At 40.5% G+C, this 24,263-nt stretch overlaps 1 protein-coding gene across 1 annotated transcript in view; it reads right to left on the minus strand.

The window, feature by feature from the left end:
* Positions 1–203: 203 nt before the first annotated feature.
* GABRR3 (gamma-aminobutyric acid type A receptor subunit rho3) overlaps positions 204–24,263 on the minus strand; it is a 38,511-nt gene continuing 14,451 nt past the window's right edge. Inside the window, exons 4-8 of the mRNA XM_058661273.1 lie at positions 22,845–22,927; positions 20,982–21,122; positions 14,280–14,432; positions 6,369–6,565; positions 204–506 (exon numbers count right to left, since the gene is read on the minus strand). Coding sequence (XP_058517256.1) covers positions 204–506; positions 6,369–6,565; positions 14,280–14,432; positions 20,982–21,122; positions 22,845–22,927 — 877 coding nt within the window. The remainder of the gene's footprint in view (positions 507–6,368; positions 6,566–14,279; positions 14,433–20,981; positions 21,123–22,844; positions 22,928–24,263) is intronic.

Below are 24,263 nucleotides of genomic sequence, written 5' to 3' on the forward strand. Positions count from 1 at the left end.
TTGGCCACAATACATATACTTCTGACTCTCATATTATGAAGTAAAAGCCTCACCTGAAACTATAATGTCCTAAACCATTCAACTTTCAAACACAAATGGTTCTCTCCTGGTTCAACTTAGTACAGTCCAACCCAAAGTTAAGAGGTTTCTGTGTTAAACATAATCAAACTCCAATACAAGCTTTACACATTGAAAATTTCTCTTCACATGTAGACACCCCAGTAGAGCAAATTAAATATAATATACACAATAGGGTATAAAATCCTACAGTAGGTGTCAATAACATGGTTGTTTTCCAGAATAACTTTACTGACGTGCTCTCCGAGAGATTTTCTTCTCTTTGTGTGGGATGAATCTGTGCTGGGTCTGCCTGTGCATCTTCCTCTCATGGAGTCCTCTTCTGAGTGTATAGAAAAAGAAGTCTGGTCCATGTCAGCCTCACTGTCATGGTAACAACCATCAAAGGCCATCGCTTGAACTGCATCAATATTATACATTCCAGAAATCTGTCAAAAATACTTAAGTTGAGAATATGCTTTTATGAACAGAAATTATTGTGAAAATGCCAACCAGCTTTAAAACTACATAATTTCAATAACTTCTAAGAATATTTTGCTTGATGGGTCTGCTGTCTAAGTCACTTTAGTAATAAATGTAGCTGGCCAGAGCTTTGTATAGCAAATAAAGCTGCTACATGTGGTGCCAGCATCTCATCTGGGTATTAGTTCAAGTCCTGGCTGCAGCACTTACAATTCAGCTCCCTGCTGATGTACCTGGGAAAGTAGCTGAGAATAGTTTAAGTACTTGAGTCCCTGTATCCACATGCAGACCCAATAGAAGCTCCGGGCTCTTGCTTCTAACTGGACCAGTTCTGGCAATGGCAAACATCTGGGGAATGAATCAGCAGATTAAACATCTTGTTCTCTCTCTTTCTCTGTATTTTCCTTTCAAGGAAATAAATAAATTTTTTTAAAAATGTAAAACAACATTTTGCAGAGTTTGTTTATAATAATGATTTAGTAAAAATCTTATATTTTAATTATTTATTTTTTAAAAAATATTTATTAATTTTTATTGGAAATGCAGATTTACAGAGAGAAGGAGAGACAAAGATCTTCCATCTACTGATTCACTCCCGGAGTGGCTGCAACAGTAGGAGTTGAGCCGATCTGAAGCCAGGAGTCTCTTTTGGATCTCTCAAACAAGTGCACAATCCCAAGAGTTTGGGCCATGCTCTACTGCTTTCCCGGGCCATAAGCAGACAGCTGGATGGGAAACTGGAGAAGCTGGGAAATGAACCAGCACCCATATGGGAGTTCGGCACATGGAAGCTGAGGACTTAGCCACTGAGCCATTGCACTTGACCCTATATTTATTTTTAAAACTTATTCCCATGGAGATATTTGAGCATCATACAAGTGAATGCTACATGATTACCAGGTAAATATTTTCCAATTCAAATCTGGTCTGACCGACACTTACATACAATACAAGCTTTCTCTTTGTTTCACACATTTTCTATATTTCTGAATAAGATGAATGGTTTCCTATGAATTGGTGAGCAGAAGTTGAATATGATTTACCAAACCATCAATATAAGCTGATTGAATTTGTTTTTCAATGTTTTTTTTTCACTATATGAGGAATACAGAAGCATGCCTAGTTACTGTACTTTTTGTCCAAAACCAGAACAACATCCCTGGTGATCTCAAATGCTTAAATTGGGGATGTCTGAAGGAATGATTTTAGCTGCCTTTTTAAAATGTAAATTGGCCAGGTTTTCCTGTTTAGGCTTAAAAAGCACCTACAAATGATACTAACATAGCCCAATTAAGCAATATGAAACAGGCATATTTTTTTCTTAGGGAGCAAATTATCGGTGCTTCTGGCTGTAGCGCATGATTGAATCTAACCTAATTTTTTTGGTGAAGATGGTCCACTGAGGGAGTTAGTTCTCACCAGCACAGAGGGGTGTCCAGGAAGCAGTTGCTACTTACTAATTACTTTTAAGAAAACAACATTACTTCTTGAGCTGTAGGGAAGACGAACAAACGTGGAAAGGCTCTATAGAGGACATTTTTCAGAATTCAAAATGGAGCTCACAGAGTGAATTCCATCAAAATGTCTATTTGATTCAGAGATTTAAAGACCTAATATTTCATTGAACTCAAGCAACATGAAGACTATTTGTGTATTCTGTGAAGCAACCAAGGATCCACTCCTGAGATACGTTGTCCCTTTTTTGTTATTTCAATTGTAAAAATGTTCTATAATAAAATGAAAATGAATAAAAGAAACACAATGAGAACAAGACTGGACAATCTTGAATAGTTAATAACAATAACATATTCAACCCTGGATATGGAGATGGAAGAACTTCACAGTCTCTGCATGGTTTTCCCAGCTGCACAAAAGACTGAGTGATCCATTTACTATTTACTTTTTAAAAGTTTCTTTAGCAACAGCTAAAGAAAACTATCTTCTCTGAAAAATAGGGGTTTATTTTCCTATATTAGAATAATCTAGGAATATATATCTACTTGATTACATTTTATAGAATGCACTTTGGTAATAGGCTATTTCCTTCAAGTTTTATTTCAGCTCATAGGTAAGCACATAGTTAAGGCATATTGTAACTGAACTATGGATTTGAGTATTTTAGACTTAGTTCTAGAACTTGGAGTTATGAAGATATTTGGATGAAGGAATAAGAAAGAAATTAATTTCTGGCCAAAGGTCAACAAAAGGTTTAATTTTTCCATGGCCATTGCTGTTCTGCCAGATGTCAGTATCAGAGTAGATAGTAGCTGGGATGTGTGTGTGTGTGTGTGTGTGTGATCAAGGCAGGTGGTGGTGGATGGTGGTTGTGGTGAGTGTAAACAGTTGGTAGTGGAAGCAATGGGTGGTGGTGGTGAAGGTATTTTTGCGGGTAGTGATGGTGGTAGGTGAGGTAGTGAGGTTGTGGTGGTGAGAGGTGAAAGGTGTTGGTGATCATAGTGGTAGAGATTGTATATGTGGTAGAGGTGGTAGCGGCAATGGAAGGCAAGGGAAATAAAGGTGGTTGATGGTGGTAGTATGTGATGATGTGTGATGGTGATATGTTAGGAAAAACCTTTTCCTGGCTTCATGTTTTCACAGCCCCAGTATTCCAGGGCTGTCTCTCTGCTCTGTCTCATGCCAATACAGGGATTGGGAGGAGCTACCAACATATACAAATCAGTCTCTTTTGAGGCTTTACTATGGGATCTGTCTAGGTATGCAGGTTTGACGTAATAGGAAAAGAAATGTAGCTTACCCAGGACCAAAATGGGAAGAACTTTAAAGTCCATGATGAAATAATAGTGAGTCCTTCTTGTTCACCACAGTAACATTCTTGAAATTGCTAGAACAGCCCTCAACAAAAGGGTTTGTCAAAAAAATCGCTATAACAAAACTGGAACTGTATCATAAAATTAAAAAGAAAAAGAGACTGCTATAACAATAAAGAAAGAGACACTGTTGTATATCTCTACAAATTGTTTCTTAGGTAGAAAGAGCTGGGTATTACCCATTAGCCCTGAATGCTCGGACCCCTTCCTTCTGCCCTCCCTTAACTAAGTATCCTATTCTTCCATCTCATTCTGTCTCTTTTTACCAGCCTTACAAAAACACCTGTTCCCTTAGAGGATAAACTTCATACAATAGTCACAGGCAGAACCTACGTTTGCTGAGTGCTTTACAAGATTCACCAAACTGTTTGGTAAAATAGTACAAAAGTGACACCATTACACAAATACATAATGCTTTTAGAAAACTTTGTTGGAACACAAAGCTTCAAAATGGTGGAGTTTAGTTGGGCACCACTTCTTCTAACTTTAACAGCACTTCTTCATTTTGTGCTTCAAATATGTAAGTGACTAGTAAAACTTTCTTGGAGATAATTGTGCCTTTGAAGGGAGGAGTGTGTGGTTAGAATGAGGGTTTCCAGAGGGCTGAGATGAGGGTGAAATAGAATGTTTATTGTTCAATGGATGTAGAGTTTCAGTTGTTCAAAAAGAGAAAGTACTGGAGATTGGATGCACAACAATGCAAATTAGCTTAATACTCTGAAATGTATGTGGAAAAATAGTGGTAAGTTCTAAGTTATGGGTATTTTACTACAATTAAAAATTCAAAAGAATGTCTTAAACAGAGCATGCTTATCAACTCTAAAGAATGTCTTCACGGTGGTCCACAATAAGATTGGGAAACAAAACTCAGGTAATTTGTACACATGTGTTGAATGGCAAGCGGGGCAGCAGACAGGGAGCTCAAGGACCGGGGGAGGTGGCCAAACTTAGTTCAGTGCCTGTGTCCTGGGCTAATTACCCCTATGTGAAAACATAGCAAAATGAGAAAAGAAATTTATTTTCCTATTTACACTTCTTTTCTGCTACCTTCAGATTATCTAAAACATTCCTGTGTGCAGATGGGTAATCAGCCGGTGGTCCTGGTATCACTTGGAGTTGGATAGAAATGTAGGCTGTTGGAATCCCCCCACAAACTTGTTGAATCTGTATTCTAAGCAGAGCCAGGTGATGCATGTGTGTACCACTGTTGGGGGCTGGGATAAAGACCCTAATTCACATACACCTGCACATTGTCTCTGTGTGTGTATGATACACACTCACAGAATGCACTATCAACAAAGAAATGAAAGCATGTACAATAAAACAAAACCAGCTCCTGTTGGAGCTTCTACCCAGAGTATAGAAAATGAAGAATGATGTTAGCAACCCAAGAGCTCTGACTTGCAACCGAAGCTATGTTGGCTGTGAATCTTTAGGCAAATCACTCCACTGAGCTTCTGTGTTTTATGTATAAAACAGAGATGGTAATTTCTGCAAGTTCCATACCAGGAAAGTAATATGAAAATTTAGCTTGGGAAAAAAACACTGTGAAAACACGAAACGTTCTTACTAGCAGCGTAAAAATATTAGATGATGTTGTGGATATATATAAGAACTCACTTAAGAATTTCTTAAATCAATGTGAATGCATTTTGTTAAGATTACATATTTATTATATATAAATATATTATTGAGGCTGATAAATAAATTACCCAATATTACTGGTCCAGTGTCTGACACATACTATCTTCTATAATTTCTTTTAAAGATTTATTTTTATTGGAAAGGCAGATTTAGAGAGAAAGGGATTAAAAAAAAAATCTTCCATTCACTGGTTCACTCCCTAGTGTCTGCAACAGCCGGAGCTGAGCAGATCAGGAACCAGGAGCCAGGGGCTTCTTCAGGGTCTCCCACATGGGTATAGGGTCCCAAGGCTTTGGGTCATCCTCTATTGCTTTTCCAGGCCACAAGCCGGGAGCTGGATGGGAAGAGGCGTAGCCAGTACATAAACCAGTGCCTATATAGGATCCCAGAGCTTGCAAGGTAAGGATTTAGCCACTAAGCCATTGTGCTGGCCCTCCTCGTATCATTTCTTATAAGAACGGAGAAGTGTGGCCAAATCCTTTGTGAAGCAAAGCAGCTAGAGAATAATCCATTCACATTGATTAAGTAGTGTCACAGAAAGTATGTGAGCACAGATGGCATGTTGTTTCCAGTATACTGTGGGAAGAATTTCCCTTTATGCTCTGCCACTCTCCTGACTGACAAGCAGAAAATAAGTAAATAAATCCTGGTTCTTAGTGGTGAGCAACATATGGGTTGAGAACACACCTTCTGAGTCAAGGAGATCCAGAAAAAAACCTTGACTTTCCCTTACCTGTTTGACCTTGGCAGAGTAAGCACCATCTGCATTAACTTCACTTTGTGAAATGAGGGTGATAAGACACTGACTTCTCAGGCTATGAGAATTAAATTACATAATATATTTTGGGTGGTGGTAAAATGCCAATATATAGTAAACATTTCCCACATGTTAACTATCATCATCATCATCATCATTATCATCATCTATTGGAAAGAATATGCCTTGCACATCAAGTTCTTTTATACAATAGGTACTTTCAGGGGAGGGGAGTTTACTAAAATAAATTCTTCACATGCAAAAACTGGCAAAGGTCACTGAACATGCCAGGAAACCAGCCAGCACACAGCAGAACTTAAATTCAATGCTAAATTGTCATGATGTGAACTTACATCTTGTCAACACATGTGGATTTTAATATAATAGATCTTCAAATTATTCACCAGAAGTGTATATTATGAAAAACTGTGATGGATGTCAAAATTTTTACACAAAAACAAATTTATCTTTGAATTTTACTTTCCACGAACTTTTTCAATTACCTTTGTATAAGAGCTTATAAGGCTGCCAGGAGAGAATTCAAATAACAATCTTTTGCACACTTGCAAAGAGATCTGGTATCCCAAGCAAGATCATACCTTCCCTTTCTTCTTGAATTGCTTCCGCTCTTCTACAGTGGTGAGATAATTCACAGCCGCATACTCGATGACTGAGAGGAACACGAAGAGGGAGCTGACCCACAAGTACACGTCCACAGCCTTGATGTAGGATACCTGGGGCATGGAGGCGCTCACTCCAGTCATGATGGTGGACATGGTCAGGACTGTGGTGATTCCTGCCATCCAACAACAGCGTAAGTGAAGTGACAGTGTCTTTCCATTCCTGCTGCTGGATCATACCAGCAGGTACAATGTTTCCTTTCCTCCTAAAGACTTCAAGCGTCTATATCCCTGCTTCCCACCCTCAGCGGAATCTCTTATAATTATTCCAGGAGGGTAAAAATATATTTAATTCTGTAAGAGAAATGCCAAAGTCATTTGCAAGAAGCTTTCACACTGTTTCACGTTTGAGGTAAAGAAATTGTCTTTGTGTCTACCTTTTCTTTAATGCTTTAGAGACTCTATTTTCTTCCTGAGTGAACTTTAATCTTTAATATAATTCAAAATTGATATTTTCCATACTATTCTTTCACAGAGAACACATAAACACCACTGTTATTCTTTTTGTCCTTGTTAATGAAACCACAGTTCAATTGAGGTTCAGAGTGTGAGTGAAGGGCTCAGTTCGCTGTAAACGTTAGCTGGGCAAGTGCTAAATGTTACATACTTTTTCTGCTTCCCTTCCCCTCCCCACACTTTGTTTTTCCTCCTCTGCTTTTCCTGATCCCTTCCCCTTCTTCTCAGCTCCCATCATTTGTTTTCTAGCATGAGCACCTGAGGTGAGGTGTTCAGGTCTGGGGTACAAGAAGATGAGATTTACTTAGTAAAATGCTGGTTGGGGGAGGGTCATTCTGTGTCTACACCAATTTCTCAGAGGGATACTGCAAGAATACTGCCTGGAGAGAGACTATAAAATTGTAAATATTTGAAATGTACACTGGCTGGCATGGTTTTATTTCTTAACTTCCCACTGGGGAGGTACAAATGGAATCCTTAATGATTTTTTTAAGTTGTGAGGGCATTTTAATGTCAACAGACAGGCTCCCAGACAGCAGAAAGAGCATTCTGATTTACTCTTCAATGTGCAGACACAGCAGGTGGATAGCTTTCAACAGCACATTTCTGTTCTTTAACAATAATTCTGTGAGGTTCTCGTCCAGGGGAGTCCCATATTAAACACAATGACAACTCCATAGGACCAATGGATGTAAAATGAAGCTTTTAGTTTGTGTGATGAACATCAATACAACTTTGCAAATTGACATTCCCCTTGAAAGGATCTGGAATCTCACTTTAACACTGATTTAAACTCCGGAAAAGGAAATCAAACTTCTGTTGTAGCTCTTCACACACTACTGTCCCATTGAATCCCAGGATTCCCACTGGTAAGAGTAGAATCAGCAAACTTTATAATAGTGGATGCCATACACATTCCTTGGCTTTAAAACCTACTTACAGCATAAACATGGGCACGGCAGAGTTTTTATTAACATTACAAGTATGTGAGAGCCTTGGTTATTAAATAAAACCTGTTCGCTTTTATCAAGTATTTACCCATTGCACACTTAGGTAAATATTATGAGCCGCATTTTGCAGAAAAAAAAAACTAGCTGAGAGCCACTAAATAATTGGCTCATTTTGTCAGGCACAAAATTCAAACCTGTCCCTCTGAATGTAGAACCAGGGATTTTAACTGAAAAAACTGAAAAACCTGTCATTCTGGACCTGTAAAAGGAATTCCCTTCTGTTTTAAAGACAGTAATTTCTCTATATAGAGGATTTCTGAAATGAGATATTACATCATTGATGTAGAATTATGTCAGGAAGCACAAGAAAGAAACTTAGTGAAGCAGCCAGAAGTCTATTCACTTCAAGATCTCACTAGTACAAACTGAAGAAATCCTGAAGTAGTACTCCTACTTAGCCACTCACATTATTAATTTTAAAGCTTAAAAATATCTTCTCGTACTGGTTTTTGAAGATATGGAAGACAGATCTTGATGTTGGTTGCAATAGATAGGGCTTTGCGAGCAAAATAAGAGTATAGCACCCACACTCAGCTGAGCTTGCCAGACAATTCTTATCATGTATTTGAAATTGAAGACTACTGGGCTAACAAAAAGGAATTGCATTATCTATATTTGTCAGACAGCAATAATCTTTCATTTTCTTTAAAAAGGTAGTTAGTCCAACCCATTTACTAGAGCTTTATTTTTTAAAAACCAGTATTCTAGATTTCCCTTTTAAGATGAGTGATAATAATAATAAAAAAGAATTAGAGAGAAGGAATGAGGGATTGTTGAGTAGGGGGGAGTGAATGATGAGAAAACTGATATATAAATTCCTAAGGCAAGGGAACTTGAAGTCAGGAGTATTATAGCTTCATTAAACACATTTATTATGTCTTGAGCCACCCGTTGGAAATGCATTAATCTTGACAAATAGCACTCCTTCCAAACCCATTAAAGTTAACATCCCAATAAGCGGTTTTTGAATTATATGAAGTGACCATTTAATCAAAGACAGGGCATGTGTTGGGATTAGCAAATTATCCCCCGCCCCCACACTGATATTACTATGCATAGTTAGGAAACTGTTAGGAGAAAATACATAGATGGGTCCATTCGAGTCAACTCCTCTGAGCTCTTGCAGCTTCACCATATTAACTTTCAGGCCATAAATGGGGTCAGCTAAGGACAACCCAAGAATTATTTACCTCTGTGTAACATCGGCCATTTTAATTTAAAAAGATTTCTTTATTTGAAAGGAAGAGTGACAGAGATATCTTCCATCTGTTGGTTCATTCCCCAGTTTCCAGTAACAGCTGCGGTTGGATCAAGTGCAGGCCAGGAGCATAGAACCTGGGTTTTCTGCCTGAGTGGTAGGAACCCAAGTCCTTGGTCATTGGGACCTTCATACACTGCCTCCCAGGGTATGCGTTAGTGGAACACTGAATCAGAAGAAGAGTCCTTGGATCCCTGCCACCCACATGAGAAACCCAGAAGAAGCCCCTGGTTTCCTGCTTTGGACTTGTTTCCCTCTGGCTGATGTGGTCCTTCGGGAATTGAACCAGTAGATCAAGTATATCTCTCTGTCTTCTCCCCTTTTTCTGTAAACTCCACCTTCCACATGATAAACAAAATCATTAAGAATAAATAAATCAAAGGCAGTGCTGTGATGTGGCCAGTAATGCCACTGTCTGTGGCACATGCATGTGGCATAGGGGAGTTCCAATTGCTCCATCTCTGATTCAGCTGCCTGATAATGTACCTTGGAAAGGAGTGAAAGATGGTCCAAGTGCTTAGGCTTCTATACCCACATAGGATCTGTAAGAAACGTCTGGTATTGGCTTTGCCCCTTGCTGCTGTGGCCATTTGGGGAATGAACCAGTAGATGGAAGCTCTCTCTCTGCGTCTCTCCTTCTCTAACTCTTGTTTTTCAAATAAAGCTTCAAAAAAAAAAAAAAAAAAAAAAAAAAAGAATGAGCAAAGCAGAGTACTAAGTATCTAAGAAAAGAATTCCAGGGTGATGGGAAGCAATGACTTGGGAATGTGGGGTAGTATAATGAGAATACTGCAGTTCTATTTACTTAAAAAACAAAAGAGGATGAGGGATACTTCTGATTTGCATATATATTTTTACATATATTTGCATAGCACTTTCTCAAGCCTTAGGCGCTCCAGCGTGGTTGAAAATAGCACAGAATTTCAGGGGCAGTGATGCAGAGGCACCGTTCAGCTCTCCATTTCGTCCAGTCCGTCGTGGAACTCAGCTTAAGAGCAGAGTAGTCGGGTTCATGAGACCACTCTAGTGCACTAAAATCTTGGCCAGAAAAATCACACCTTGAAGTGGGTGGCACTGGAATTGCCTGGGCATTTCTTAAATGATAGATTATCAAGGGGGAACATCTTCCCCACAGGTTCCAGCCCAGACAAAGAGGAGTCAGGGAATGCTTACAAACCCAGAACACTTCCTAAAAACCTTGGTGTCTCTCCCTCTCTCCTTTCAGCAGATAGCTCATCTCCCACCTCTGTCCCAGGAGGTCCTTTCCCCTTCCTTCTTTTGCCATTCAATCTAGTCCCTCCATAAACAAACTTCTCTTTCTGCAACCACCTCTTAGTTCTGTGCTAAGTTGAGGCAGGAACCTACAGAGCTTTGCTGGTAACTTTTAAAGAATTTCACTGAAAAATCATATTTATTAACTTTTATACACCAAGTGCATTTCTTAGCTGGCTCAAAGAGGTATTCAAGCCTCAAATGCTTGTAGACTGAAACTTTTAACAGGGAAAGGAGGTGAATAAATCATTAACATTTTCTGCCTTTTAAGCAATCTTTTGAAGTATGCACATAATTTATAAACATGAATTTAGAAATCCCCCTTTCTGGAATGATTGTGCAATAATTACAATGATTGTGAACTACTTATAACAATCTTTTCTTCTAGTCAGAGCATTACAGGTTAAAGAATAAATTAGGATGAGATGAGAAAGCTCTTTCCTGAACCTGCCAAGAAAGCAAGTGGGATTAGCTCTCCGGTTCTCATTAAGAAACATGTCATCTAAGTGCTTAGCTTGGCACCTTCTACTTTGTAAGGACTCAATAACTGCTAAGTGGGTCTGAAATAGTTTTCATAAATCAGTATGTGTGACAGTGGCATATAATGTGCTAGATGGAGTAGATAATCACCCTTGTGTGGTGACTTAATGAGGCCAGCAATGTCTCTCCCCCTGAAAACTCTTGCCAACTATTGTGCTGTTGAACCTAAAATTTCAATGTGGTTGATTCTGATTTTGGCCTTCAATTATGCCCCAGATGTAGAATCAATCAACAATCTTATTTGCACACTCATGTAACATCCTACCATCTCCACCTTCAGTCCACCCCAAGGCAACTTACCACTGATAGAATGGGAATTAGTTTGGAGTTCCTCTTTCCATGATGTAAGAGTGTGCATGAACAGTGAGATGGACCTGGATGTGGCAGCGGAAGTTGCCTTGAGTAGGATAACAGGTAATTTTAAAGTGCAGCACCTATGCCTCCCAGTCATCCTTCCTACCATGTCAACCAGCACAGTCTTCATTCTTAAAGTCTACATTACTGAGTGAAGTGCCCAATTACAATTTGCCTCTGTAGGTGCCAAGAGAAATACTGTAACCTGAATGTGTATCTCCCACTATTGCTTCTAGCACACCACTCTCCTTCCCCAAGTATTCCCATCACCCATTCTATTTACCTCTCAACCTTTCTCCCATATGAACATTTTACAAAGCTGTGGAAAGATTTACCCAGGGAGACCTTTGCAGAACCAGAGCCATTGGCGGCTTCACTCTTCAATGAGCTCTAGGGTCTGGACTCACGCTGGGGGCTGTTGAGTGGGCCTGAGATTATGTATGTGTTTTGGTCCCAAGGGCAGGCGGAGGGGTGAGGAAAAGGCCACAGGCTAATGTGGTATGCCCATGGGCTGTGCCTGGGGGTTCCTGCATCCATCTGTGTCCCCGATGAGTGGAGAGGTAAGGTCCCAGACCCACATGCACATGTGCCAGAGGACTGGGTCTGGGAATCCATCTATGATCTTGGGTCTCTAGTGGGTAGGCAGAACTCCAGGCCTGCATGCCATTCCCCAAAAAGACTGGGCTTGGAAAGACTGGACTGGGGAACCCATGTGCTCCTGGGCAAAAAGACTGGATTGCTCAGGGAAGCAGATATGGGGGTGTGTGGGAGGGAGGACTGCTGAGGAAGTATGATACAGCTGAGGAATGACTTCTGTGGGATTTTCACTGACAAGGCCACTGTACTTGCAGGGAAGTGACAGAGCTGAGACTGAGCGGTTTGGAGGGGGAAACCAGAGGACCTTTCTGGGTTAGACTGATGCACCAGCCCAAGTGGGATATCTGAGTTGGGCTAGTTAGCATCGTCCACCACTGCAACCACCCACTAGTGCACACAAAAGCTAGGGCTGGGGGCCTAGCTGGCAGGGCTGGATCACAGTGTCTGCCAGTGAGTGTTGGAACAGGGAACAGGTCATGTTAGGCTGGACCGTGACACTAACTAATATGAGAGAGAACCAGGTCTGGGGGAAGATTCTGTGGCAGATATGTGGGCTCCTCCCTGTGGAACTGCAATTTCTACTGGTTTGCTTAGCAGCTGGGAAGTGGTGACAGGCTGAGCTAGGCATGACCATGGACCCTTCTACGCTCATGGATGCTGGGGTTGGGAACAGGCTGGGCTGGTCCAGGCTGTAACACAGAAACACCCAGGAATAGGTTGTGGGGCAGGCTAGGCTGCAACATCCACCAGCTCCTACAAAGGCCGGGTCGGAGGGGAAAGACTAGCACCCACTAGCACATGTGAGATCTGGGTCTGGGAGTGGACCTGGTGGGGGAACTTGGGAAACTCCTCTGGGTGGGCCAAAAATCCCACTGATGAGCATGTGATTCAGACTTGGATGTTGGTCAGGCTGGGCAAGGTAGCTCCACCTATCAGCAAGTGTGTGGGCTGATTTTCAAGTGGGGTACTGGTACTTAGATCACTAGCATGTGTAGGAGCCAGGCTAGAGTGTGGGCCCTGCAGGGCCAGGCTACCACACCTACTGGTTTTCATAAGCCAGGGATGGGAGAAAACTGAGGGGGCTAGGCTGCAACAGCCATCAGCAAGAGTTGGGACTGGGGGTGGGTCTAGACAGGCCAGGCTGTAATATCCGATGGCAAAGGCCAAGACAGGAGATGGGCTATCTTGAGCTGGATCAAAGCAACCACTGGCATGAACAAGGTCTGTGGTTAGAAACAGGGCTGGTTTGGGAACTAAGGAGACACTCTGGCTGGGTTGTGGTTCCTACTGGTGAGTGCGAGAGCTGGAATGGGGGTGGCAATCTCAGTTGGACATGACTACAGTGTCCCTTGGCATGAGTGTGGACTGGGCCTTGGGTGTGCCATACTGGGCTAAACTCCAGCACCCACTGGTGCATCTGAGATCCAAGGAGGGTGTGGGATGGAACCAGGACTGGGATTGGACCTAGTGGGGGCTACTGTAAGTCACTCTGACTAGGTTGCAGTTCCCACTGGTGTACATGAGGGCAGAGTGTGTGGTGGGCAGGGTTGGGCTGGGACACAGCATCCATTGGTTCATGAAAGAGATGCGACTAGAGACAGAACTGACCCAGCAACTGAAACTTCTAGTGTGTACATAGGCTGATGTGGGTGATGGACAGAGCCGGACCCTGTCCAGACATACACACAGGAGTCAGGTCTGCGATACTTTAGAGAGGGTTTCTTTGGGGATCCCTCAACTGAACCACTGGACTCAGGACTCTAACCATGGGGAGAATTACAGGATTTGTGGTCTGACCATGGAGTATATGTGTCAGAACTGGGCCTCCTCAGTGGCTTGGACAGAGCAGTGGACAGCATACCCAGATGCACATGGAGGATATGGCAGTCCTTTGGGGCCTGAGGAGGACCATGGCACAGGAAGAGGGCAGAACAATTGGGTCAGCTACCCCAGGCTAGCATTGATAGCAATTATCTGGATGAATGGAGACTCTTAGGTGGACTATGTCAGCCAATGGACCTTAGAAGGATTTCGTCATCCTTGGATCAACAAGACTGACAGCATTTCAGAACTATTAAAACTACTTGAGTAGAACTCTCACAGCATGCTCCACATTGGGGACCTTGGGATGACATTGGGTGGCCGTTCCCCATCCCCAGGTACTGAGGCGGTTGCAAGGCTGAGTGTGGCTTCTTCCCTTAACCACTCCCTCCTGCCAGATACAGGAAGAAAAAAAAGAAAGAAAATTTGGAAACAATGGTCTTACTCACTTTCTGCTAATCCTTGACCCTTCCCACCCTAATCAAATATGTAAAGATCATAAAAAAATAATGAAAGATTTACCCAGGGAAACTCTTGCAGGAACAGCTCTTCGGTCAATCCAAAATGAAACCCAGGAAAGCATCACCATCAGCATGGCCGGGAAATAGGTTTGCAGCACAAAGAAGAAAATATGTCTCCTTAACATAAAGTTGATGAAAAGCCGGTAGTACCAACCTGAGAAAAAAGCCACAGCATGCATTAGAACAGGTTTCCTCTTGGAAACTCCACATTTAGTGAAATGATCTGCCCCCTAGACTCCTAACTCTCAAAGGATATAGAACTTGACACGTACACCTCTGTTTATCCATCACTAGTGGCCCCTGGGCTTGTCACTCCATCAATGTCTGTTCAACTACCTGCACTGCAGTCTGCTTAATGATTTGACTCAAAATCCCCGTGAACTTTCACAGCTGTAGTTCAGAGGGTTGGCCTCTAAAGACATTTCTCCACAACACATTTTGTTTGCAGTATTTTCAGAGAGAAACTCTTCAATGCATGATTGATGACTACATGAAACAGCCAGTAAACCTAATATTAACTATAGAAAAATGAAGAGAAACATTTTCTCAGAAAGAAAATATTCTCACAAAGTACCAGTTTATAGCATTCCACCAAGGGATCTAAATAGCCAAGGACTCAGAGGAAGTGAGAGGATATTCATAAGTGATTTTTTATTTCAAGTCTTCTGGAGATCATAATTTGTCTATGACACATGATAATGCTTCTTTGTAGCTTGTAATTGTTATAAACTCATGTTTGTAATACTGATTTTTCTTGTTGATCAGAAGCCCCAGTGATGATCAAAACCACAAATATATTTTGTTCAGATTTCTCTTTTCTCACAGGCTGAATTTAAAGGCTGCTAAATGCCAAGATCTGCAATCATCTAAAGGACTTCTCTGAATGTCATTGTGTGATTACCATATCCTGACATACATGTAAGGCACTACTATTGCTTTTCGTTTTTTTCTCCAAGATTTCTGTTACTTTGCTTTATTTAATACTGACTGTAATGCCAACCTTACTAATCTTTACCAAATTAAAACAATGATAACCAAATGTATAAATATGAGATCACACCCTTTGTGGAGAAGTGATAGGATTAATTTTTCTGATAAATGCAGATTATGTTAAGACAAAATGATTCAAAACACAGGGGTGATAGTTTAAGAGCTATAAAACAAAGTCATAAATAGTGCTAAGTTAGACAGCCTTTTTATTAATCTTGGTAGTAATGTCTTAGAAAATCCGAGGCAGAAAACCTAGTTGACCAATCAGGTTAAGTATTTTGGACTTTACTTGGTACATATACTTTATTGATCCACACTGATTTGCAGGACTCCACTCCTGGTATCCTGTTCTCGATGAAGTTGATCGTTCTTCTCTTGCCTGATTCTGAAATTCTCCCTTACTACTGCCTGATAAAGCTTCAGAAATACTGAACAATCTCATTATCAGGGTTAATAAAAGATACATTACACGGCACATTCATTTTATATATAAAATATCCACTATTTTTAATATTACTCATTGTTTCATAGGAAATATTTCCCAGCTCCACTTTATTATTGAATGCACTTGGGAGTTTTGATTACCACTGGGGTGATAGCATTTCTGATCCTATAGCTCCATTAATTATGAAGTTAAATAAGAAAAACTTATGAGAGTGATTCCTTAAGAAAGACACTATTGTAACAGGACAATCATTCATCTCAGCTATATGTTGGCAGCGAAATTTGGGGCAAACGGAGACTTTATGATGGACCATATCAATCAGTGGATGACCTCATTGAGCAAAACTGGCAGCGATTCATAACTGGAAAACCATTAACACCACTTGAGCACATATCTCAGAGCATGCCCCACATCCGGGACTTGGGGTGAGCGGGAAACCGGGTGGGGTTTCTCCCTCAATATCCCCCTTTACCTCAGATACATGATGGAAACAATATTGACATAATAGCATTACCCACTTCCCTATCCCCCTGAACCTTTTTTTTTCTTTTCTTCTTTTTCCTTTAACTGTAATTAACTATGTAAAGATTGTCAACAATACAATAAAAAATAAATAAAAAAAGAAAGACACTATTATTATATATGGTTTCTGCTTACTATTAAGTTGAAATAAACTGGTAACTGCTTACTCTAGTTACTTACTATTTCATAAAGAATGATTATCTTTTTTGCACGGGGAAGGTTCGCGTAATGGGGAATGAGCAAGGAGAATTACTGCTCTGCTTCATGGCCATGTGGGGAAGGGGGTTCTACGGTAGTCCAGGCTCCAGATTTGGAATCTCTTTACCTAAGGAAAGGGAACATTGCCTTGGAAAGATGTACAGCCCTCATTGTGGATAGTAAAACCAGGAATCTGACTCCAGGTTTGATGTTTCACCTACATCTGCTATCCCTTCTGCTCTACATCTGCTAAAATTAATAGCATGCCTGAGAGATGGCATTTTGGCACTTGTGAAAATTCAAACCATTCAAGTCTTGCCCACTGTAAGGGAACCTTTCAACCACCAAAAGACCTTGAAAGCAGGCCTATAATTTTGCTATCACAAGCCATCTTTGGACTCTAGGAAGACTGGGCCCAGTGCGGTAGCCTAGTGGCTAAAGTCCTTGCCTTGCACTTGCTCAGATCTCATATGGGTACTGGTTCATATTCTGGCTACCCCACTTCCCACCCAGCTCCCTGTTTGTGGCCTGGGAAAGCAGTGGAGGACAACTGAAAGCCTTGGGACCATGCACCCACTTGGAAGACTCAGAAGAAGCTCCTAGCTTTTGGCTTCAGATCGGCTTAGCTCCGATGTGGCCACTTGGGGAGTGAATTAGTCTATGGAAGATCTTTCTCTCTGTCACTCCTGCTCTCTGTATATCTGACTTTACAAGAAAAAAAAAAGATAAACCTTAAAAAAAAGACTAACATGTTAATATTCTGTCTCTTGTTTTGAGTGTGGCATCATCAGCTTTGACATCTGAATCAAATTTGGCGGAAAGAACGCCCCACTTGACTCTATCAGGTAACCATGCAGTAGGAAGCAGAATAATGGGGGAAAAGATTGGAATTTTGAAAGCCAGGAGAATGGAGGAGATGGGTTGGAATTGGGGGAACTAGTCCCAAGACAAGATTCAAGAAGGTTTTGGCATCTGGAGACTGTCACTTTCAATAACTACTGGTAGTAAATCTTCAGTTTGTATGTAAAGATCAAAATGATGGTGTTGCTGAAGATAGCTACTAACATAGGTTGAGCATTTGCCATATGGCAGGAGACATTCTAAGTCATTAATGCTCAGTATTTGAAATTGCTTCACTGCATTAATATACATGTCCTCAAAACTCTGTGAGGTAGAATGTTGTTGAATCCATTTAAAGAAGAAGAAATTGAGGGTTCGGGAGATAAAGTAACTTATCACATTGCTAATAAGTGATAGAGCCAGGATTAGAACTCATGCATGCTCCCTCCAGACTTGCACTTTCAGTCGCCTCCTTATGCCGTGATAAAGGCGTGTATTCACTGCACTCCTTGGGGGAAGAATTCATTTCTTCCTGCTTTGGAAATCCACAGTGCATGATTTTGAGGAGCACCTATGTGATACGAATCAGAAATTCTCACCTGCTTGCTAACATTGCCAAGCAGTGGTGGGCTTTGAACAATGGCAATTTTCATAAGGTTTATGGAAAATGTGTTTTATGACAAAGCTAAGTGTAGAATTTGAAAATTTTTTTGCATCAAATTAAACATATCTTTTAATTTAATTTTCCACAAAGTACTCTCACGCATACACATTATTAACAATTCTTTCTACCAAAATAAATGAAGTATTACATTTTAGGTATTCTGTAATTTTTTTGAATGCTTTTGGAAATTATAGACTTTATTATTATTACTTTAATTGTACATCTTTCGGGGGTAGAGTGTACTCAATAAAAACATTTCATCAACTGTAGTGATCAAATTGTGTTAGCATTTTCTTCTCTTTGAAACGTTAAAAAATTTTCAATTAACACTTAATATTTTTACATATTTATGGAGTACTATGCGTATTTTTCATTTTTCTAAATCTATCATTTGAAAGGTAGAAAGAAAGAGTTAGTGAGATCCTCCATATGCTGACACAGTCCCCAAAAGGCTGCCACACTTGGTCATGAGCCAACCTGAAAGCAGGAGCCAGGAGCTCCATTAGGGTCTCCCCTGTGGGTGGCAGGAATCCAGGCATCCGAGCCATTGCCTGCTGTCTCCCAGGGAGCTGGACTGGAAGTGAAGCAGCCAGGATTCAAATCAGCACTGACAAGGGATACAGAGATCCCAAGCAGCAGCCCAACCAGCTGTACCATGTGTTTGCTCCCTGTATGTGATATTTTAATAAAGGTATATAAAGGTTTCCAAGGTTAATTGTTGATAACTATTCATTTCATGCCACACAAAGCATAAAGAACCCAATTCTAATTTCTTATTCATCTTTGGAATCAAAAATTAAGATTTTGGGGAATATAGTATTTTAAGAATCTAACTACACTGGAATGTTAAGTATTTGTAGTTCATTTTAAACACTTTGAAGTATCTTTTTGAATAGTAATTCTTTTCAATGCAAGTGTTTTGTCTGGCTTTAATATATAGACTCTAAAACTTGATCAGAAGACTTACCTGGTTGGGTCAAAAAGGCTGATAAGAACAAATAAACAGAGCCTGGAATGATGGCCCAGTGGCTAAAGTCCTTGCATTACACCTGCTGCGATACCATATGGGCACTGGTTCATATCCTGGCTGCCCTACTTTCTATCCAGCTCCCTGCTTGTGGCCCAGGAAAGCAGTGGAGGATGTCCCAAAGCCTTGGGACCCTGCACCCATGTGGGAGACCTGGAGGAAGTTCCTGGCTCCTGGCTTCGGATCAGCTCAGCTCCAGCTGTTGTGGCCACTTGGGGGAGTGAACCAGTGGATGGAAGATCTTTCTCTCTGTCTCTCCTTCTCTCTATACATCTTCCTTTCCAATAAAAGTAAATAAATCTTAAAAAAAAATAGGGATAGGAATCAACAGAGTATCGTAATGGCAAAATCAGAATTTGGAAGTAACATGTAATCTCTTCTTTCAAAGAGGATAACTGGATGCATGTTAATGGCTGCATCACTGTGTTATTGTTTATATTCTGTACAGGAAGATCTTGGATTTCTATGCTTCACATGCAATTACTGTGTAATAACATTAAATATAAAGTTCTAGTCACAATTTACCAAGTGCCAGTTATTTCTTCATCATGATAGTAAGATTTTAAGAAACTATAAATTGTATTTTATATGTGCCATCACTAATTACACTAATTGCTTTATTAAAACATTAACTCAATACTAAGAATATTAAAAAAAAACCCCAAAAACCATATATCTACGTATCTAGGGAAAAACAAAAAAGGACAAGAATAAAAAGCAGAAAAACAAAAGTAATTATTAACTGAAGTTTATCTTCATTCAGTAGTTACGAAGGCATTATTCTTTAAATATTTCTGAGTATTTTTTCAAATTATTTCCATGCATTGATTCATTCACCAAATAGCCTTTGAGCACAAACTATGAGCCAAGGATATATCAGAGACCAAAGAAGTACATTTTTTTAAAATCAGAAAATACACATGTTGAAAAAAATTAATAACACTATTTTCTGATTCTCAAACAACATACACAAATAGTGAGGTGAACCAGATTATTTTTTTCTCTATGTAAGTAGCTAAATGGCTACTGGTTCTGGAAAGTAATTTGGACTCTGTTTAAAGTAGCAAGAAAGCAAATAACCACTAGGGTTTTGATGGTGGGAGTTGAAGTGTGGTAGAGGGAATCAGAGGCGGCTTCTTCTCTGTTTAGGGAATAATGTTCAAATATGTTAACAAGTGCCTTGGATGAATGTTGCCAAATCAAACACGTGTCAGTCACAGCAAAGAGCACACAATATAGGCCAAATTTTGAGTAGATTCTCTATTTTGTTGATTGGCTCATTCAGCTGGTTTTATTGAACACCTACCATGGAGGTGTATTTGAGGAGCTAGGAGAGAGATGGAGGGAGAGCAAGGCAGATTCCCTGCCCTCTTTGCAGTGAAGCTCTTAGAGATAGAGCAGTCAAATAAGTACACACTTCAAGTGGTGTTAAAGGCTGTGAAGGCAGAAACAGGCAATGGCACAGCATGGAGGTTTATTTTAGACAGGGTGGTATGAAGATATATGTGTGCAAAGCTCTGAGTAAAGGGACGACGCCTTCACATGTTACAGACACAAAGAAGACGCCAGTGGGAGCCCTACAGGTGGAACAGGATGAATAAGTCAAGTGGCTAGGCAGCATGTGGTAAAGGGGCGGGGCCAGGGGGTGAGCTCAGAGCACTACACAGCGGCTAGATCAAGCTGCAAAGCTTATGTCTGGTTGTAAGTGCCATGGGAGAACACTGGGAAGGGGGACTACTGGAAAGGAGGGAGTTGTGATCTTTATGTTTCAAAAGATCACTTGGCCATATTAAGCATAGCCTGGAAGGGCCAACAGTACCCAGCTAGAGGTGGTTGCATGAAGGGGTGAAAAATGGTGTTTTGGATGTGTACAGGTAGCTGTCTGTGAAAGGAGAAGTATGATGTTTTTGGTCAAATGTGATATTTGACAGGATTCACATTTTTCCATAGTTATGGTGCTTTGCAAATAGTAAGATACCAGTGATTGCTGGTGAACCATCCATATTAAATGCTGTACCTGTGCTGCTATAGAAAGCTAATCCACTGGATGCACTGAACTCCTCGATGAAGAACTGAGATAGGGAAATATGGTCTTCAGTATTTAGGGACTTATTTCCATGTTTCCAGTACAGCATCAGGTCCTCCTCACTATAGGCATCTGAAACAAGAGAATAGCATTCTGGTAATAGAAAAGTACTCCACTGTGGGGAGCAGGGTGCTGAAGCCGCTCCCCAGAATAGGAAAGCTGGAATAGGAGGGGCTGTCGTAAGATGGCAGCTGGTCCAGGGCCAGGAGGTGGAGTTGGTCTTGCCAGCAGGTAAACAGGAAGTCACAGGGATAGGCTAATGCCCTCACTGTGATTACTGGCCTATCACGTAGCACCAAGTGAACCCACAGGGAGAAGTGATTGGTGGAGAATGATATAAAAGTAGCCGGTAAAAGCTAGGCGGGGACGACAGATGACAGACGGACAGATGGATGGACAGATGACGATGACGAGGACAGGACGAGGAGAAAGACGGAGAGAAAGAGAAAGACTGGGGGCGACGAGGAGAAAGACTGGGGAAAGAACGAAGGATGGGCGGCAAGAAGGGCGGCAGAGAGAGGGCTGGAAAAGAGAGATACAGACAGAAGCAGTAAAAGCAGGATGGAGAGATGGGGACAAGAACGGAGAAATGCAGCAGAAAGCACAGGAAGAAATATGGGGAGAAGGGTGGCGGAAAGAGGACTGGAGAAACGGCAGAGGAAAGCTAAGACCAATGGGGACAGGAGCAGTGGAGATAAGGATTTAAACATGGCCGCTTTTGGCAGTGAGGGGTCCGGTTGTGGTTCTGGCTTTTCCCAGACCCTCAACAGTGTGCACCATCTTTTTATTGTGGCGGCGACAGTCCACGAGATCAGTAACCGTGTTTTACACAGTTCTATACCCTCAGCCTGTCAAATGACTTAGATACATTTGGTGCTGAAAAATACGCTTGCCTATAGACAGATCATACTTATATCTCCCAACAAAAAAGAAAAGCAACAGCAGTAATATTGACTTGGACAATGTAGAGGCTTCTGTTATGCTCACATAATGAGTTGAAACTCTCCAACCAGCTGCAACCCTTATCTGTGTCGTTCATTTGTTAACAATAAGCCAGGACTCAGAGTGATGTCATGACTTCGCCTCGTATTCACAGGCTTAGTTCCAGGCTGATAGCACACCTTATTCTTCAGTTAGACAAAATTCCAAAATGGCCCTGGCTTGTAAAGAATCATCTTGTAAAAGGTCTTTTTCATCAAATTTTGAAATTGAAAATGTCTATTGAATTTGGGAAGAAGTATCTGTGTGGCAGATATCAGCTGATATTCCTATCGCTTTAGATACGTTATATTAAGTGATGCTCAGCTTTTAAGATGTCATCTCAATAATAGTAAGAGATCAAAGTAATTGATGGTAGACTAGTTCAGATGTGCTATACAGACCTTTGATTTGGGGTTCATGTCTAGAGCTGGGGTTTTAGAAGAGAATCTGAAAGCACTCAATTCAGCATTGTGCTTCATCTTGGAACACAGGTTTCAGAGCTTTTCAAATGTGAACAACCTTTCAGTCTGTGCAATAACATTAGAAGGAATACATGTTTTAAGGAGCTATTCCTTTATAATCATTGTGGAAATTGCAGATTATATAATTATAAAATCATTGTTTCCATTGCAGCTTTTCTTCTGAGAAGCTGCAGTGAACCCTAGGGGAAAATCCTCAAAAGATAAAAACCCATAACTGCTTTACAGAACTGTGTCAAGATTTTAAAATACTTGCTAATAGTTGGTATATGAGAATTTACATGCAGGTGTGTTCAGGTGATGTGCACTCACTCCGTCAGGAAGTAAGACTTACAGCTTTCCAGCTCAAGAGAACAATTCTGAGTATCCAGAGGAAACCTGGTGAAATCCATAAAGCACATGGCTGAAACCGTTATCCTGTAGGATAAATGAGAAAAAGAAACTCAGATAATTTAACCATATGGCCAGCTAAGCACATAACACTGCAGCTTTCTCATTGTTTGCCTATGGGGTATGTCATTCAAGAATAATGCAAGATAGGCACTATTACGTTTTGTCTAAATAATATGCAAGGAAGCAAAGCCAGAAGGCAGATGATTTGCCTAAGACAGAGTTAACAAATGAGCTCCGCGTCTCAGAATCGCTTCTGATCTCACTGTTTCCTGGTCACCCTCTGTACTTGTGGCTCTGATGCCTTCAGAAAAGTATACTTCAAAGTAGATTTTAAAAGATTAAAATACTTTCGCTGTTTTAAAAGATACAAGCTTAAATAGTCTCTAAGTATTGGAAGGGTGTACTAAAAACCTACAGGTAAATGTTCTCTTCACAAAGCAAGCTTATGAGGAAATTCTCCTTCTCACAGTGAGGGAAAAGCCTGTAGCAATTTTAGTTGTAGATCTACGTACAAAATGCATTATTCAGGTACTATTAAGTCAAAAGGCTTGCATGTTGATGAGTATGTTTGCAAAAGACAAAGGAAACATATGCTCCTACCCATGGTGCCCTGAATTAGTTACAGAGGAGTAGACACACTTTAGCTTCTTTCATTAAAAAAATCCATTTGTTTGTTTGAAAGACAGACTTACAGAGAGAAACAGAGAGAGGGAGAAGGAGAGAAGGAAAGAGGAAGAGAAAGATTAAAGGAAGTTAGGAAGGAGGGAGAGAGAAATACAGGTACTAATACTGCCACACAAAACTGTGAGAACTGGTAAATAAATGCAGTAATGTTGTAGAACACAAAATCAGCATTCAAAAAACCTATATATATATATATATATATATATATATTGTTATATATCAGTAATAAAATTTCTAAGAATCCATGAAAGACTACCATTCACAGTAGTCACCAAATTGAATAGGAATACATTCAGCCAAGTGAATGTTCCCTGAAAATGTTAAAACATGTATGAAAGTAATTGAAAATGACACATAAAATGAAAAGACAGCCTATGTCTATGGATTGAAAGAAGTAATGCTGTTAATTGCCCATACTAACCAAAGACACTATTAAAAGTAATGCAACTTTAAGGCAATGCCAGGGAAAATACTGATCACATTCTTTAGATAAATAGAAAAATACTCCTAATACATATGATGCCACAAAAGACCCTGGATAGTTGAAACAATGCTGAAAAAAAAAATCTTCAAAACATACTACAAAGCAGTAGCAACCAAAACGGTGTGGTGTTGGAATTAAAAAAAATACAAATAGATTGATGGGGGAAAAAAGTAGAAACCCAAAAAATGAATC

This window comes from Ochotona princeps, chromosome 3 (genome assembly GCF_030435755.1).
Source record: "Ochotona princeps isolate mOchPri1 chromosome 3, mOchPri1.hap1, whole genome shotgun sequence".
In the NCBI taxonomy this organism is placed as follows: Eukaryota; Metazoa; Chordata; class Mammalia; order Lagomorpha; family Ochotonidae; genus Ochotona; species Ochotona princeps.